Here is a 19634-nt window from a genome sequence, read left to right on the forward strand (position 1 = left end):
TAATTGCTCAGACATCTGAACTTGGAGGCTTTCATGTGCTGAAACACTGCTGGTTCATAATTTTTAGCATAGTGGTTTTTGACATTTTTAATAATTTTTATCTACAGTTTTAAAAACTGAAATATTAAAGTTTTTATTCTGTGTGCCTAAGAAATTTGCTTTACTAGTCTAACTGTTGGGACTATTTTAGTGTAAGTGCCAAAGTTAGATCAAGTCCTCAAAAAGATTATTCATCATCATTGTCATCATCATCAGTTATCAGAATCACCACCACCATTGCCGCTTGGACTAATATTTTTAAGACCTCATATATGGTACTAACTAATTATACAGGGTGAATCACCTAAAATTTGCACCACAAATATTGCGGAAATGGAACGTGCTATTGATGTACGATTTTCATAGAATAGATTGGTAGTCAGAAGCTCATATTGTCAGCCAATAAACAGTTTATAATAATACTTCAGAAGTGTGTTTTTTGTGCAAACATACACTTTTTTAAGTGGAAAAGTGGCTATTGAAATTAATAAACTAAAAGTGTGGTAAATCAGAATGTTAGTGGTGTTTATTGCAGGATTCTAGTGCAAGTCATTTAAGAGATACTGTATTTTGAAAAGTTTCCACACCAACACTTGTTCGTGCCATTCATCCTGTGTATGTTCTATGTGTGATGTTAGGTTTGTGTACAGTATGCTTGTGTATTCCTCAAGTGCATTGCGACTTGCTGGTCAGTTGGGGATGTGACAGCCCAAGCAGTATATCATGAGTGGATGATGGGATTTACCAATCCCGAACTAGCCGATATGCTCATGGTATATGTAGAGAGTAGGAAGAATACAATTTGTTCTTGTACAGTGCAAGCAGCAAGATATACCAACAGACATCAACCATCATGGCACTTATTTATCAACCTCTTCAACTAGTTACTTGAAAGAGGTAGTGTAACACCTGGACAATGTAACTGAAGGAAACAAGTGGTGAAGGAAGAGGGGGAAATTAATGTTCTTGCTGCAATTGCAGTTGATCCGCACATTAGCTCCCATGCAATTGAACGTTAGCTCCCATGCAATTGAACGTTAGCTCCCACGCAATTGAATGAGGTAGTAGCACTAGTCAAGCAAGTGTCCTACGCATTTTCCATCGACATAGGTTCCAAGTCTATAACATCTCTCTCCATCAAGAGCTACATAGGGACAATTACAAGAATGGTGTTAACTTCTGTACATGTGCATTAAGACATGATACTCCAGATGTATCATGTATCTTGTTTAGTGATGAAGTCTCATTTACCAATCATTGCCAGGTAAACCCCAAAACATGCACTATTAGCTTGTTGATAATCCCCATTGGCTTCGTCAGGTGGAACATCAGCATCCATGGGGTGTAAATGTGTGGTGTGGTGGAATAGTGAAACATCAGCTCATAGGCCAGCTTTTAATAGATAGAGCACTGAGTGTGCACAAGTACCATAGCCTCCTAACAGACTATCTTCCACAGAAGCTACAAGATGTTCCTCTGCCGACTAGGAGGAACGAGTGGCCCAACATGGCTGTCCAGACCATAGTGCATAAAGTGCTAAGCATGTCTGCACAAATTGTTTCAAAATCGATGGATTTGATGCAAGGCACCTGTACCTTAGCAGGCCCGTTCCCTAGATTTGATGCCTGTAGACTTTCTTCTGTGAGGAAAGCTGAAAGACGCTGTCTGCAAGCACATACTAATTACACCTGAATGATATGCAATGACGTATTATTGCAGCCTGCTCAGACATCTCCACTGAAATGCTAGCACATGCGTAGTAGTCATTCCATACCAGACTAGAAGCAAGTATTGCCACTGCTGGTGGTCATCTTGAACACAACCTGTGATGGTCTTATTGGTCAGAATCCACATAACTAGTGTATACACTTCTCTTGTTCTTCAGTGTGTGCTACCACAGGTAATGTAAAATTGTTGGTGTGACAACTTTTCAAAATATGAAATCACATAAATGACTTGCACTAGAATCCTGCCAATAACAGGACAGACATTCCCTACTTTTAGTTTGTTGTTGTCAAGAGGCATTGTTCCATTTAAAAAGGTGTAGGTTTGCACAAAAATACACTTTCTCAGTATTATTACAATCTGTTGATTAACAGAGCCCCTAACTACCAATCCATATTGTGAAAACAGCACACCAATAGCACTTTCCATTTCTACAATATTTCCAGTGCAAGTTTTATGTGATTCACCCTATGCAGCTATTTTCAAATGTGTACCCATAACTTTTATAAGCACTTCCCAAATAGCAAATTGCAAATTCACTTTATATGTCTTATTGAAACACCAGAAGTTTTAAGCCTAAAGGAACAGTGATGACTGAACTTATACCATATATTCTATCAGTGCACATTCAGGCTTAAACTTTCGGTGTTTCAATAAGACAAATGTAGTAATATTCAAATTGTTATTTATGACATGCTTATTACAGTTGACAGTAAAAATTTGAAAATAACTATATTAGTTAAAACTCACTGGTATATGATGTCTTAATAAATATTATGGCCTGAGTGGATAAACGTACAAATTTATGGTTCTGTTGTCCTCTGCGAAAAAGATGTATGAGGGAAAAAAAAAAAAAAAAAAAATCTTATTGTGAGACAAGGTGGTCAATACCTTTATGGAAAAATGTTTGTGGTTGTCCATAGAACCATGATTGCACCCAATTATGCCCCTACTCATCCAAACAAATCGACGGCCACAAATGTCTTTCTTCAGGGCTCCAAAAATGTGGGAGAGATGTGTAATGGCAGCCCAGTGAACTTCTGCAGTGCGGTTGAAACAACAGGCACACGAGCTCTGAGAAAGTCATTGATGATCTTTCTCTCTGACCACAAGGGCCTGCTGCTCAATGTTGTTCTGGAACAAGGTGCCAATACCTGTGTAAAATAATTGTTTTACAGGCAACTGCAAACGCTTTTCCATGAAGGCATTGCATGTCTTGTCTCACAGTGGAAGAAATGTATAAACAGTTATGCTGATTATTTTCGAAATAATGAACAGTTTACTTACTTTTTAGGGTTCTATATCTCAACTGCTAAAAACGAAACCCTTACAGGATCACTTTTTTGTCCATTTGTCTGTCTGTTTGTCCAACTGTTAAAAACCCTCTTTCTCAGGGACCAGTTGATGTGTCAAGTTGAAATTTATGTTCCATACTAAGGTGTATTGTCCCTTGGTCGTATAATAAATGTAGGCTTCTAAGGCAGTGCAAATAAAAGATATGACCTTTTATGTCCATACTTTGATACTCACAAACCCACTCATAAAAACCTATAGGTTACTTCCAAATGACCGAGATTCATGAAATTTGGCAAAAATTAAGGTTTCACACTACAAGCAGAGGAAAAAAATCCAAAAAGTGTTGATTTGTAATTAAATAACATGATTTTTTTTTATTGTCTGTTTGTGAAGACCCCGTTTTCTCAGGAACCAAGAGGCAACATCAACCTGAAATTTATGTCACATGGTACTAAGGTCTATGGTGCCTCTTAATGGTGTAAAAAGTTTAAGCTTCCACCTCAATGCAGTCAAAAGATACAGCCATTCATGTCACATATTTGTATATCTTGCCAGTATTGATATTGATTACAGGCAAAACTGGCCAAAATTCCCATTCCTTAGATGGATGAGCTATCTATATTCATAATTAAGTTTGTACAGAACCCTTGGTGTTGAGTCCCACTCACACTTACCCAGATTTTTTTCCGAACTTGTCTGCTTTGCACTATGTCATAGCTTTGATATACATCATCTTGTGTAGAGAACCAAGAAGAAAAACAACTGCTTACAATTGATAAAAGTTATGAATATTGTACTTATTGCTTATCCATAAATCTGTGATGTTCATGTAATATAGTCTTTGCACTTACTGTCTCAAATTACAGCTAGATGCCCTGATACCTGCTTACAATACCTACAGCTGTTGCATGAAAGAAACAAGAAGTGACCAGATAAAAGCACTCATGGCCGCAATTGATGCTGCAGAGCAGGGTTGTTTAAATACACAGTCTATGAAAGCAAGGTTTGTAGATATAAGAAAGTATATTTCTTTTTCCCCCTCTTTTTAAAATTAACTTCATCCCCAAAACAAAATTCTATTGGACATATTGCTTGTAGTCATAAGATTTAGCCGTTTTATATTCAAACATAATAAGAAACACATAAATATGTTCATTAAACACACTGATTGACAAAAATAGTGACACACCCAGAAGACATACTCAGGTGTCAATGTAACTGTATATGTGTGCACACTGTTGGCAGGTATGTAAATGATGCGAGTTAAAATTCTCTGTGAAACGATTCACACAATCATAGTTTTCGGTCATTAAGGCCCCTTTCAGCAGCACACACACATGCACACACACTCACGCAAACGCAAGTGTGTGTGTGTGTGTGTGTGTGTGTGTGTGTGTGTGTGTGTGTGTGTGCGCGTGCGCGTGCGCGTGTGTGTCTACTGCTGACAAAGGCCTTAATGACCGAAAGCTATGATGTGTGAATCTGTGTGTCTGTGTGTGTGTGTGTGTGTGTGTGTGTGTGTGTGTGTGTGTGTGTGTGTGTGTGCGCGTGCGCGTGTGTGTCTACTGCTGACAAAGGCCTTAATGACCGAAAGCTATGATGTGTGAATCTTTTTATTGTGCCTATCGTGACTCAGCATTTCCGCTATACAGTGAGTAGAAACTTTCCTTCTCTGTTTTTGTTACATTCCATCCTGGATTTTCCATTGTTTAATTCTCTGTGAAAGGTAGACTCCCCACCACAATGCTTTAGTGTCATTTGTGTGCAGTGTTGCCAAATCTGACAGTGTGCATAAAGGGGCATGAGAAGCATTGGATATTGAGTGATCGCTGCTATAAAGAACATAGAAATGCCGGGTACTCATAAGAGACCTGACAGTTTGAAAGAAGCACCTTTATGGGTCTCTATTTTGCCAGATGGTCAAATCATGCAACACTCAGATTTGTACGATATTCAGATGTGACTACGGCCTAATGTTGGACTATGTGGGACTGTGTGGGCTGGAATATTTATGAATGTTGAAGATAACCAAGTCACAACCACAAGGGTGGATATTACGGAAAGATAAAAGTCTTTTGACTGTGTGATATGCTTTATTACATGATCTAGATTTCAACCTCAGGCCATTTTCAAGTGTTACAACTGGAATAAATGAATACACAATAAAAATACAAACTGCAGAAAAGTATGGCAGAAGTATAATTAATGTTTAGACTACATGATTTGTTTTCCTCCTAATATGTCAAAAATAAATTGGCTTACAAGGAACACAAATCATTAAAATATATATCTTTGGTTGTGTAAGCCTGATGTTTTGTAAGTAAAAGTGAGAAAGGAAAGAAATACCAAGTTGGAGGGAAGTAGGAGTGGAGGGGTGGAGAAGAACAGAATTGTTATAAAAATTAGATGTGCACGAGGGGGTGGGAGGGGGGGAGGTGGCAGCAAAGTGGAATATGGTGTTCACAACACTAGTGAAAGACATTTTTCCTTTTTCTAAAATATGGGTTCTGCATGCCATATAATGAAAACACTGACATCTTGTATCTACTGCAAAGGTAATGTAAGCAGCCTGTTAACTAAACACTTCCACTACCTTGTTCCCTGACATACCATAGATTACATGGTGCAGACTGTGATGTCTCTGTGACAATCTTTGACGATTATTTCACTTATGTTTATGTTGGTTGCCGCTAGACAGAGTGAAATGAAGTGTAAACCTGTCATTTGGACATCCATTTTATTACACAGCCTTAGCCTGTTAATTAGTCCTGCAAGTCATCACTGCCCAATTGACATATCACAAAAATGTTCTCACTTTTACTTACGAAACATCAGGTTTATATAACCTAAGATGATCTCTGACATGTATGCAACAAAATAAATCATGTAACTGGAACATTAATTATATTTCTGCCCTGCTCTTCTGCTATTTGTACTTTTATTGTGCAATCATTTATTCAAGTTGTAACACTTGAAAATGGCCTAAGGCCAAAATCTAGATCATGTAGTAAAGCATATCATATAATCAAATGATGGTTATATCTTTCCTTAAGTTCCATATGACTGTGGCTGCACATGAAGGAAAAATCAAAAGAAAGGATCATTGTATTGTGCACCAAGCACACTGTAGTACCTTTACATCTGCAGCTGCCTTCTAAGAACAAGTAATGGACACTGCAACATTGTGTCATCCTGCACCATTGGTCAGAGACTAGCAGCAGCTGTAGCAGGGAATTACCATCCCATGCTTAGGCCGTCATTAATGCAACGACACTAGTGGCTTTGTTTGGTGTGATGCTGTGACCAGGAAGTGCGGGCTGCTGATGAATGGCATCACATTGTGTTCAGTGACGAATCACTGCTCTGCACTACCACAGATGCAAGTATGGCAGTGACGTGGGGAAATGTTCCATTCTTCCAATGTTTTGGTGTGGTACTGTGACATTACTCTTGGTGTCATGGTCTGGGGAGCTATTGTGAATAACTTCAGCTCATGACTAGTAGTGATTGAGGGAATCCTGACAGCACAGTGGTATTCATGGCCATCTTGTGACCTAATGTGTCACCTCTGGTTCAACAGGACAATGCTCATTCACACATGGTACATACCTCTATGGACTGTCTGCATAATGATGAGGTACTCCCATCTCCAACAAGATCCCTCCATCTGACCCCAACACAACATGTTGGAGACTGGCTCAGGTATCGGCTCCATCCCAGAGCCCTGGATGCTTCACTTGTTTTGTCAAGCATTGTAGGTTAATCATTATTTTCAGTCTTCTGTTTATGTACATAATTTATACATGAAATTGTAGTTATCAAAAAAGTGGAAAATATGTACTATACAAAGATACATACTACACACAGAACTAAAAGAGAGCAAAGCAAAATAAATCAAGACAATTATTAAACAAGAGAAAAATGGAAACAGGGAGGCACAAGAAACTGACTCAACAGTTGTGGCAGAACCGATGACACATTGAAATCACTGGCCACCTAGATTCAGTAACTACTTTTTACAGCTGAATGCCTCATGTTAACTTACTAATTCGATGAATTGTTCAGTTTATTTTGATACAATCATGCCTAATACTTCTGGTATCACAATTTTAACAGAATATTTGTACACCCATATTTAAACTGGAGAAGGTGGGACACAGCTGGTATGATTTTTATTAAAAATGAAATTCCTCCAGCTGTACTTAAGATTTTATCTTTACTTCCCTACTAGCTTTGACGTAGCGTCAACGCCATCTTCATGCCCGTACACTTTGATGAAATCAGTTGTGTGTGGCTCAGTCTAGAAGTCTGCGATGAGACCAACACGAGCTCCACATGGATGGTGGGCAGTAACTAGCATGAAGTTTAAACCAGTGGGTCAAAGATAGTCTTATCTTTCACCCACTGGTTTAAACTTCACACTAGTTACTGCCCACCATCCATGTGGAGCAAATGCTGGTCTCACTGCGGACTTCAAGACTGAGCCACACACAACTAATTTCATCAAAGTGTACATGCCTGAAGATAGCATTGACACAATGTCGAAACTAGAAGCGAAGTAAATATAAAATCTTAAGTACAGCTGGAGGAATTAAATTTTTAATAAAAATTTTAACAGAAGGTTATGAACAGAATACAATTCCACTTCCTAGTTGTCATATGTACATAATTTCACTTCCCCCTCAAGAAAGCATAATAGAGGCATTCCAGTTTCACTTAAAACATATGTCATGGGAGTTTATGAGATGAATCCTTATATATATGAAACAGTGTGTATGTGTGTATTTATGTACAAGAGGTGTTCAGTAAGTGAGGCAACATATTTTTTTACTTGGCCAATTTTGGTTGGAAAATGCAGAATTTGTTTTGGGACATTGTGCAATATTCTCACTTTGACCCATACAGTTTCATGAATTTCTGATAGGTGGCAGCACTATATGTAGCCTCCAAAATTACATCTGTCATGGAGGTGCGTTCTAACCAGAGAGTTGTTACCGAGTTTCTTTTGACAGACAACAAGAGCATTGCAGATACTCATAGGTGCCTGCAGAATGTCTATTGAGACCTGGCAGTGAATGAAAGCATTGGTGAGTCATTGGTGAGGGGTCTGTCATCATCACAATGAGGTTGTGCAGACCTGTCCAATCTCCGACATACCAACCAGTACACATCTGTGACTCCTGCGATGTTAGAACATGTGAACACTCTCATTTGAAGTGACTGATTGATAACAATCAAATATCTTGCTGCACAATTACACATGTCTACTGGTACTGGTGACACACTCGTCCACCAGTTAGGGTACTCAAAGGTATGCCCTCACTGGGCTCCTCACCACCTAACAGAAGACCATAAAGAACAATGGAAGACCAGATGTGCAGAATTGCTTGCATATTATGTGGCTAATTGTGGGAATTTTTTGTTGAACATCATCACAGGCAATGAAACTTGGGTCATCACCTCAAATTGGAAACAAAACTGCAGTCCAAGGAGAGATGCCACACAACCTCTCCTCCGAAAGAAGAGTTCAGAGATGCAGCCTCTGCTGGTAAAACCATCACAACAGTCTCCTGGGACTCTGAAGAGGTTATTCTGTTTGATATCATCCATCATGATGCAATGATCAACTCTGAAGTGTACTGTGTTACCATCATAAAATTGAAGAAACTGATGTCCTCCCTCATTGTGCCAATGATCAAGTCCAAAGTGTATTGTGCTACCCTCAGGAAATTAAAGAAATGACTTCACCGTGTTCATCAATACAGAAATGGAAACAAATTTCTCCTTCTCTACGAGAATGCTAGGCCTCGCACAAGTCTGTGCACCATAGAGGAGCTCACAAAATACAATTGGACTGTTCTTCCTAATCCACCCTACAGCCTGGATCTCGCACCTTCCGACTTCCCTATGTTTGGCTCAATGAAGGATAAACTCCATGGCAAGCATAAGTAGATGATAGGATGGTTATTGATGCAACAAAATGTTGGCTCTGACAAATAGGGTTTTGTAGCCAAACAAATAGGGATAATTTGACGTATCTGAATCCTGAATAAAACCGACCCACTTTCAGAACAAAAAAAGTATTGCATTACTTGTTGAATGCCCCTCATATGTGTGTGTGTCCAGTGTCTCCCCCTGAGCCACCTGACCAATTTTAACAAAATTTGGTACACATACTGCTTGCTATATGAGAATCAGAAATGTGTGGTTTAGAACCTGCTAGCTCCCATGGAAGCAGAGTATGGGAACAAGGGTTTTTCTGCTCCTGACATGCAGGCTGCCCTGAATGACTAGTGTTGTGTGGGTAGTATGGACATGCCATGCTGGGATTGCACACGCAGATGCGTACAGCTGAGCAGAGAATGAGGGAGTGAGGGAACAGAGAGGGTGGGAGGGTGAGATGGACATACAAAGAGGGGAGGAGACACTTTGTACGGGTAGTATGAGAGCATGCCTTGCAAGGTTTGGACATTTGGATGGGCGCAGCTGACCACGGAGGGTGGGGGGTGGGGGGAGAGATGACTGGTAATAGAGGGGCAAGGAAGAGATACACAGAGAGAGTCATGAGAAGGAGATATTAAGAGAGGTGTGAGGAGGAGATGGAGAGACTGTGAGAGTGAGAAGACAAGATGGACAGAGAGATGGTGGAGAAAGAGGAGCGAGGAGATGTGAGCAATATAGTGTCAAACATGTACATGACCGAAGCTGTGGTGGAAAGGTTAGAACATTAATACTTTTTACATGCAAAAAGTTCCTTAAAACCCTAGTTTAACACAGTTGCACAAAACGTCTGGTAAATGTAACCCAGAGCAACATTTACTTTCAATTTTTCAACAACTATAAACTGTAACTGGCTTGTTTTTCCTTTTTGCTGGTACATGTTCCACACATCCATTTTTGCATGGTAATGCAAGTATGCGGAAAAAGACAAAGCATTTAATTCTGTATTATCACTTATCACTGTATCATTAAGGACCCAAACAAAAATTAAGACTACAAATTAGCAAATAATAATTATGAAAAAGCACAATTTGTAATCAGTAAGTTCTTATTACATTCACAAGCAAAGACTATGATACAATTTTCAAATATTATCTAAATAGTTATTTATAAAGTAGAAAACACAATCATCTTATCTTACAAAACAAAAATTAATGTAATTAAAACAGAAAGCTACAATAAAGCAGAAATACACAGAAATATTTAGGAAATAATCTAATCTACCTCTATTAAAGAATTCACCTAGAGAACAAAAACTTTTTTCAAGCAATAACTCCTCTAGCTTACTTTTAAATACACTCCTGGAAATTGAAATAAGAACACCGTGAATTCATTGTCCCAGGAAGGGGAAACTTTATTGACACATTCCTGGGGTCAGATACATCACATGATCACACTGACAGAACCACAGGCACATAGACACAGGCAACAGAGCATGCACAATGTGTGCACTAGTACAGTGTATATCCACGTTTCGCAGCAATGCAGGCTGCTATTCTCCCATGGAGACGATCGTAGAGATGCTGGATGTAGTCCTGTGGAACTGCTTGCCATGCCATTTCCACCTGGCGCCTCAGTTGGACCAGCGTTCGTGCTGGACGTGCAGACCGCCTGAGACGACGCTTCATCTAGTCCCAAACATGCTCAATGGGGGACAGATTCGGAGATCTTGCTGGCCAGGGTAGTTGACTTACACCTTCTAGAGCACGTTGGGTGGCACGGGATACATGCGGACGTGCATTGTCCTGTTGGAACAGCAAGTTCCCTTGCCTGTCTAGGAATGGTAGAACGATGGGTTCGATGACGGTTTGGATGTACCGTGCACTATTCAGTGTCCCCTCGACGATCACCAGAGGTGTATGGCCAGTGTAGGAGATTGCTCCCCACACCATGATGCTGGGTGTTGGCCCTGTGAGCCTCGGTCGTATGCAGTCCTGATTGTGGCGCTCACCTGCACGGCGCCAAACACGCATACGACCATCATTGGCACCAGGGCAGAAGCGACTCTCATCGCTGAAGACGACACGTCTCCATTCGTCCCTCCATTCACGCCTGTCGCGACACCACTGGAGGCGGGCTGCACGATGTTGGGGCGTGAGCTGAAGACGGCCTAACGGTGTGTGGGACCGTAGCCCAGCTTCATGGAGACGGTTGCGAATGGTCCTCGCCGATACCCCAGGAACAACAGTGTCCCTAATTTGCTGGGAAGTGGCGGTGCGGTCCCCTACGGCACTGCGTAGGATCCTACGGCCTTGGCGTGCATCGGTGCGCGTCGCTGCGGTCCGGCCCCAGGTCGACGGGCACGTGCACATTCCGCCGAGCACTGGCGACAACATCGATGTACTGTTGAGACCTCACGCCCCACGTGTTGAGCAATTCGGCAGTACGTCCACCCGGCCTCCCGCATGCCCACTATACGCCCTCGCTCAAAGTCCGTCAACTGCACATACGGTTCACGTCCACGCTGTCGCGGCATGCTACCAGTGTTAAAGACTGCGATGGAACTCCATATGCCACGGCAAACTGGCTGACACTGACGGCGGCAGTGCACAAATGCTGCGCAGCTAGCGCCATTCGACGGCCAACACCGCGGTTCCTGGTGTGTCCGCTGTGCCGTGCGTGTGATCATTGCTTGTACAGCCCTCTCGCAGTGTCCGGAGCAAGTATGGTGGGTCTGACACACCGGTGTCAATGTGTTCTTTTTTCCATTTCCAGGAGTGTAGTATGATTTATTATTATTATTATTATTATTATTTGTAAGTGACTTGAATATTTTTGTGCTTGTGTATTTTACACCTTTCTGCATCAGAGACAATTGATTCAGATCACAGTGTATGTGACATTGCCTTCTTGTGTTATGATGATGATATGATTAACTAGTTTCATGCTGGAAGGATGTGAAGTATTAATAGAGATACTGTGAGGTAGTAGTTAGTACCCCTATTTGCTTAAAAAGATTATGACATGTGGTTCTTAGTGGCAACCTCTGACTTGCAAAGACTTTTTCGACAGTGTGAATTGCCGAGAAGATTATTCCATAACATATCCAGAGAATGGAAGCAACCAAAGCAGGCAGATTTTGAGATATTGATGTATCTGATTTTGGCAATTATGTAGATGGCAAAATTTGCTGAGTTAAGCCTTTTCAACTTTTGGTGGATATCGCGTTCCCAATTACGCCTGCTATTTACATGAATGCTTAAGAATTTCGCACAGTGTACTCTCTGTATCTGCCCTCTCATGTGCAGTGTTTACCTTGTGTCGACTTTTGTGATCTTAATGGAAATTAATATGATTGATTTTGCCAATGTTTATTGACGTAGAATTTACTATGAACCAGTTGAGAACATCTGCAAGTAATTGGTTGGCATTTAATTCTAAATCAGTGGATGTTTTATTATCTATCATAGTACTCTTGTCATTTGCAAACATTGTAAAGTTGCTTGCTTTGTTTGAGGACAGAGGTAGTTTGTTAATATATATAAGAAATAGCAGCATACCAAGAAGAGAACCTTGTGGAACTCTGTAACATACTGATCCATAGTCAGACTCTACCCCTTCTACCTGTGTGTCATTGCCATCTAACCTCTTTCCTTTTATTTGCCCTCTGTATAGGATTTGAGCTAGTTGCCCATTTGTCCTTGGATTCCATAGTGGCATGCTTTCTCTATAAGTATTCTATAGTTGACACCAGTCGAAGGCCTTAGACAGATTGTAAAATATGCCAAATGGCAATGTATTCTTGCAAAGCTTTCCAAAATGTTATTGGTAAATGAAAATATAGCTTCGGTTGTAGAGATACCTTCTCTGCATTCAAATAGGATTTTACTAATTTTTGCAATGTTTATTAGGTGTTTGACTATCCTGGCATATATTAATTTTTTGAGGACTTCAGAAAATGCAGTCAGTGAAATGGCATATACTTTCATCTTATGTTATTTGAAAGAAGTTTTATTACAGGATGTAATTTGAAAATTTCAAAGTCTGTTGTTTAAATAATTCAAACCTAAACAGTTGATCATCTATTAATAAAGAAGCAAATGCATTGGGTTTACACCAACAAACAGTATTTACATTAACAATACACTAAAGTTGCAAAAATACAACCCATGAGGATATAAAAAATATTGTTGTGTCCTTAAGAAGTGAATATGCTGTCTACAATGGTATTTATACCAGCATACTAACATCTTGTACTGGCTTGATAGTATGAACCTTGAACTGTCTTTATAATGATTTATTGACTCAAGGAATAAGGCTGAACAGAATAAATATGCAGTACTGACATCCATCTACAGAAGTAGAGATAAGCAAAGACCTTAACTGAAAACCCATTTAACTCCTTCTCAGCATTAATAGTGTCCCTCTTACATAAATGGGGTCTCACTTCAGTAGTAAAAGCAGAGGATCCTGCTGACAATTTGCTCTGTAAAAAAGGAACAAATCTTAGAATGTGGGAACATAAAATATGCAATTACAAGAAAATTGATATTTTGTTCTCTCCTCTTTGTAATCTACATAAATATGCTTCAAGTGACTTTGAAGTATTTTTAATAAAACTATAATGCTTCTGATGATAAAGGCATGCTAATCAAGGCCCTAAACTTAACCATACCTGATGACCCAGATGACAGCTGACTCAGCTCACACGTTGGTCATAGCTAAGAGTTTAAGTCTTAATCTCACAAAGACTCATATTATGCACATTCAAACAAGCCATTTACTCTTCTGTTATCACAAATTACTATCAAAAATACAGTCAACAGTCCAATAAACTATTCAGAAAGCTTAGTTAGGCATCTTTTGCACTTAGAAATGTTCTCCACTATATTGCCTCGAAGTTCTGGATTCTAAATTATTTAGGATATTTTCATCCCATTTGTTCTATACAGTTATCTTCTAGAGACAATAAAAGCAAAATAAGTAATACAAGAGGGAGTCAAATAAAACCTTAAATATTTTTGTCATTGAACAAAAAGGGAATATAATTGTATCAATTTTTGACATTTAGCCTCACTGTCATTCGACATAGTTCTTCCACCGCATAGGAAGTGTATGTATTCTTGGAAAAAAATAATTATTTTTATCAGGTGTGCAGCCACCCATGCATCCCCTGCTGCACCTTTTCATCAGAACAACATTTATTGTCTTCCAATGCCACTTTGAATGATCCACAGGTATGTTAATCATTTGGTGCAAAGTCTCTTAAGTATGGCAGATGTGGCAACGTATCAAAGTGCAGGTCATTGACGGTTGCAAGTGTTGCAAGGGCAGCATGAGTCCGAGCATTGTCACGTTTTAAACTGACATCTGTACTCATAAGTCCATGTATCTCTGATCTTATTGCAGCTGAAGCTGATTCTTTAATGTACCGGAATACAATGCACTGATGATGTTTTCCCAGACCATGTAATGTTCTAAGACAACACCTCATTCACGCCAAAAGAGAGTCAGGAAAACGTTTTTTGCCATTGGCTGCATCCAAAATTTCTTGTGTTTTGATGATGAGGAATGGTGCCATTCCTTGCTTGCTCTCTTTGTTTCGTGTTGGTGGTAGTGTATCCGGGTTTCATCTTCTGTAGCAATTCTCGTGAAGAAGCTTCAGAGTACCACAAAATTTCTTCACAGGTGTCTTTCAGTTCTGGAGTGAGCTGGCATGGCACTCATCTTGCGGACACTTTGTAAAACTTAAGCACTTCATGAAATGATTTGATGTGCTGAGCCATGACTGATGTTCAGACCTGGAGCTGTTTCATTCACAGTCATATGGTGGAGTTACATCACAATGGGTCTGAGTGCTGCAAGAGACTCTGGTGTCACATCTCACAGTGCCTGACACGAGCACTGAGCATCTGTCACAGAAGTCATGTCCTCTAGTCCACTCATAAGCTTGTTGCAAGCCGATGGATTTCAATAGGTTTCGTACCTTCACTGCTCAGAACACACATGACAGAACACTGTTCTTCCTTGGTGTATGTCACAAGCAGGGCAGCCACTTTGAACTAGTATTTATGCATCCACCTGCAGGGCATTCCTTATATCATAGGTAACAGGACTAACAACTTATAGAGTGACTATACTAAATGCTGAATTTTTAAGGTTTTCATTTTACTCCCTCTTGTATATTGATACCTCAAAAGAGAGTGGTAAGACTCCTGTGTTAAGTACATGACAGCAAACCCTGATGCATTCTTTTAAAAGATCCTGGAATAGTTACACTGACTTCCCAACACATTTGCTGCTTTATGGCAGTTTCTAATAATAATAATAATAATAATAATAATAACTATAAGTTACAAAATAAACAAAAATGATTTCCAAATTGATACTGTCTCCAAGTCTAGGGCGTTTAGTGGGCTTTTGTAATCTGCTGCAAAAGTTTTCAAGTTACCATAACTGAGAATTCCTGTAACTTTAAAAGAAAATTAAAAACACATGCCACACCTTGTGCAAAGAGCTATGTCCATTGTAGGAAAGCTTGTGATAATACAGTTGTAAGCAACTGTTTCCTACATTTTGAACTTATATAATTGTAATATTTAAATAAATGTTCCCAGAGAAGCCACTAGAGATTTTTTTGTGTAACAATTTTATTATGTTCATAATTTTATCAGGGTTTGTTTCATAAATGGTTCAAATGGCTCTGAGCACTATGGGACTTAACATCTGTGGTCATCAGTCCCCTAGAACTTAGAACTATTTAAACCTAACTAACCTACGGACATAACACACAGTCATGCCCGAGGCATGATTCGAACCTGCAACCATAGCAGTCACGCGGTTCTGGACTGAGCGCCTTAACCGTGAGACCACCGCGGCCGGCGTTTGTTTCATAAACAAACATTGTAGCATTAGTGCTGTTTGACGTATTGGTGGAACTGAAGAATGATACCTTGCAGTTTGCCTGAATGAGATCTTCTGCTAGTGAGGTGAAATATTCATTGAACTTGTTTACAACTGTGTATGGATCTGTGACCTTAGAGTCATTAAGTGTTAGAGAAATGTTTTCCTTTTTAGGTGTTGAACTACAAGTTTCTTTTTTAATAACTTTCCACATAGCTTTCATTTTGTTTGAAGAGTTTCTTATGAAATTGTCATTCCATAATAGTTTTGCCTGTCTAATCACTCTAAGATAAGTTTTTTTGTAGGCTTTACAATAGTCAGAAAATTCTTCAGTGACTATGAATTTTTGGAGCAATATTGGAGAAATCTGTTTCTCTCACTAGAAATTTTGATTCCTTTTGTTACCCACGACTTTCTATTTTGATTGCTTGAAGTTTTTGTTTCAAAAGGAAATGCTGTATTAAAGTAATAAAGGAAGGTGTTATGGAAGTTTAAGACCATATTATCAACAGTTGTTTGCATGTAAACACTGTCCCAGTTTTCCTTAGCTAATAGGAAGTTAAAAATCCTAATATTGCCATCTGAAAAGTTTCTTCTTTGAAATACTTTTTTGGGGCTGATTTTACTATTTTCCATGTCAACGCTCAGTAGCTGAGCATCATGGTCACTGTATCCCATGCTCAGTACTTTGCCAGTGAATTTGTAACAAGTATCAGTTATGAAGATTTGATCAATTATTGAATCAGTATGCTCTGTCGATCTTGTTGGAGAGTGTATTGTGGGGATCATATTTAAGGATTTGGTCATGTTTAACGAATCAAGTTTAGCATTACTGTTTTTTGATAAATCAAAGTTCAAATCACCACAAAGTATTATTCTCATATTTAATGAGCTGACACTATTCAGTAGAACTTCTAATTTGGTCATAAAATTTGGAATATTACTACTTGGTGCTCTGTATACATTTATAATTATATAGTTTAGTTCAGGCAGCTTAACCATAGAAAGCTCAAATTCCTTATCTTCAGATAATGCAATCTGTTCATTTAGGCCCACCTCACTGAATTTTATCTGGTCCTTTACAAATATAATAGTACTGCCATGTGTGGAGAAATTCCTACAATAGGAGCTTGTTAATGAGTACCTTGGAATAGAGGTTGACTGTATTTCTTCTTTAGACAGCCAGTGTTTGGTAATGCATATTACATCTGGATTTATTTGAGACTGAAGTAACACTTCCAGCATTTGAATCTTATTTCTGAATGACTGGACATTATGGTGTAATACAAGAAATGGTGGTCTTTGTGACTTTTCAGTTAAGGCTTTAATTAATTTCTTTTCTAAAGGTATTTCTGACACAGCACTTACCCTAAAAAATTGGTCGAGATTTTATTTTTGTGTGTGGCTTCTTGCATGCAATTTTCAGTAGCAGAGATGGTTTTGAGTGGTTGACACAGTTCTGCTTCCATCAAAGCTTCTGTTTTTGGCCTAAACCATTTTGTAATGTGTGGTTGTTTGGCGATCTTGATACTTGGGGCTGTTTTGTTCAGGATATGATTTCGGAGTTTTTCTACTATTTGATCTTTTCCTAACATATTTAAATGTAGTCCATGAGCTGTATGAAATCTTCTTCCTAAATTGTTTGTATCAATCATCTCTACGTTATGAAATGTAGAACATATTTCTGATATCAGTTTGTTTGCAATGCAAATTTCTTGGTTGACACAGGACCAGGAAGGCAAATCATAACGATGAGGAATGTTAACAATGAGTACATTTGTATGTAATAGGTTTTTTAAGTATTCGTTCATTTCTTTTGCAAACCTTTTTGTTTAATTCCTATATATATCGTTTGAACCACCTAGAAGCACGACAAAATCACAATTACTTAAGTGAGATACATCAGTAGAGTTTGTTAGTTTATTTACCTCACAAAACTGCGCTCCTGGCTTCACAAAACCTGTTACCATTAAATTACATTTATCATTCAATAGTGTTGAAATTCCACGTCCATGACTGTCACCAAGCACACAAATTTTTTTGTTCGGTCAGAGATAAGTTTCGAATTGTGTACACTAAATTGGAGAGAAAACTAATAAAATATGAGACTGAATTTCTGGCCATTATTTATCTTCAGACTTGCAGTCTTCTGATTATTTTAGAGAGAAATGAAAGGGTGCAAACTGTAATAGCTACCACAACAACTTTTACATGTTAATGTATGGCTTCCATGAATCGATGGTGCATTTTGTGTTTACTATATTTTTGAAATAAAAGGTGGGCATCATAGGGTGTTTTTGACAATATAATGAAAAAATAATTGCTACTCGCCATATAATGGAGGTGCTATGTTGCAGAAAGGCACAACAAAATGACTGTCGGAAAGTTAGCTTTTGGCCTAAACGCCTTTCTCAAAAATAAACACACACACACACACACACACACACACACACACACACACACACACACACACACACACACACACACACAACCACATTCTCTGGCAACTGGAGCCAGTCTGGTTCCAGCTGCCAGAGACTGTGGTAGTATGTGTGAGTTGCATTTGCGAGTGCGCGCGCGTGTGTGTGTGTTTTGTCAATTTCTGATAAAGGCCTTGCTGGCCAAAAGCTAACTTTCCAGTAGTCTCTTTGTAGTGCCTTTCTGAGACTCAGCATCTCTGCTATATGGTGAGGTGCAACTATCCTTTTCGTTATATTGTTACATTCCATTCGTTGTTTTTGAATTTTCACACTCATACAAATATATTTGAACTATCCAGTACATTGCTCTGAAGTAAAATTAAGAAACATAAGTTCGAATTATAACATTCTTTTTTGATTGTGCTGGTGTATACTTCTGTTATAGTTCAATTGATTCTGCATTATATTATGTCTGAAATTTTGTTTCCAGAGCTGGCCGTGCAGCTTATGTAAATGAAGCACTTCTCACAGATGTTGATGCAGGAGCTCATGGGGTAGCATTATGGTTGAAAGCAGTTTGCTCTGTACTGATAGAGAAATTGGGAGGAGAGAAAGCTAAATGCCTTTGTAAATCTGGTCACTGATGCAACATATTCTTATCTAATGTTAAAAGTATGATGGTCCTACAGTTTTAACCTTTTTGTACATTTCTTATCTGTTCTGTAACACACCACCACTGTATTAACAAAATATTTTATAATAAAGTGGAACTGAAGTACTTATCACCAATGTCTACACCTTGTGAATTTTTTTTAAGCTGGTGTTCAAGAATATTTCAATCAGTGAGTAGTTATATACGGTCTAACTCAGTATGTACTCACTTCAAACTTCTGTGAGGTGTTGGATTTATTATTAATGGATAATGTTGGTAATTTATAAATTTTTATGTGAGAAATCTGTACCTATTGAGCAGGTTATAAGGTTTTTAAAATACTTTAAAGGAAGGATGTCAAACAGTTGTTTGATAATAGTGCTTGAGTGAATTAACTTTTATGTGTAGTCTAAAAGGGATGCTTAGGCAACTAAGGGCCATCTGTACAAATGTCCATGGAGGAGCGAAATTTTGACAAAAGTTTATGAAATTAAATTCAGCTCAGGAGTTCACTCTGTTATATAACAATTAACTTGACTCAGCAGAATGAGGTTAAAAAGTTCATCTAAATTGGCACAAAACATTGGCAACACTGCTAAAATCAGCTACTGATATGATTACTGCGATTTGACTGCAAATATTAATCTTACATCATACAA

At 38.8% G+C, this 19634-nt stretch overlaps 1 protein-coding gene across 1 annotated transcript in view; it reads left to right on the forward strand.

Moving 5' to 3' along the window:
- Nucleotides 1-19112, forward strand: part of LOC126336677 (triokinase/FMN cyclase-like) — a 141728-nt gene extending 122616 nt beyond the window's left edge. The window contains exons 13-14 of the mRNA XM_050000625.1: nucleotides 3927-4063; nucleotides 18814-19112. Of these exons, the coding sequence (XP_049856582.1) occupies nucleotides 3927-4063; nucleotides 18814-18967 (291 nt within the window). The 3' untranslated portion in view covers nucleotides 18968-19112. The remainder of the gene's footprint in view (nucleotides 1-3926; nucleotides 4064-18813) is intronic.
- Nucleotides 19113-19634: the final 522 nt, after the last annotated feature.

Source organism: Schistocerca gregaria, chromosome 2, assembly GCF_023897955.1.
Source record: "Schistocerca gregaria isolate iqSchGreg1 chromosome 2, iqSchGreg1.2, whole genome shotgun sequence".
Lineage (NCBI taxonomy): Eukaryota > Metazoa > Arthropoda > Insecta > Orthoptera > Acrididae > Schistocerca > Schistocerca gregaria.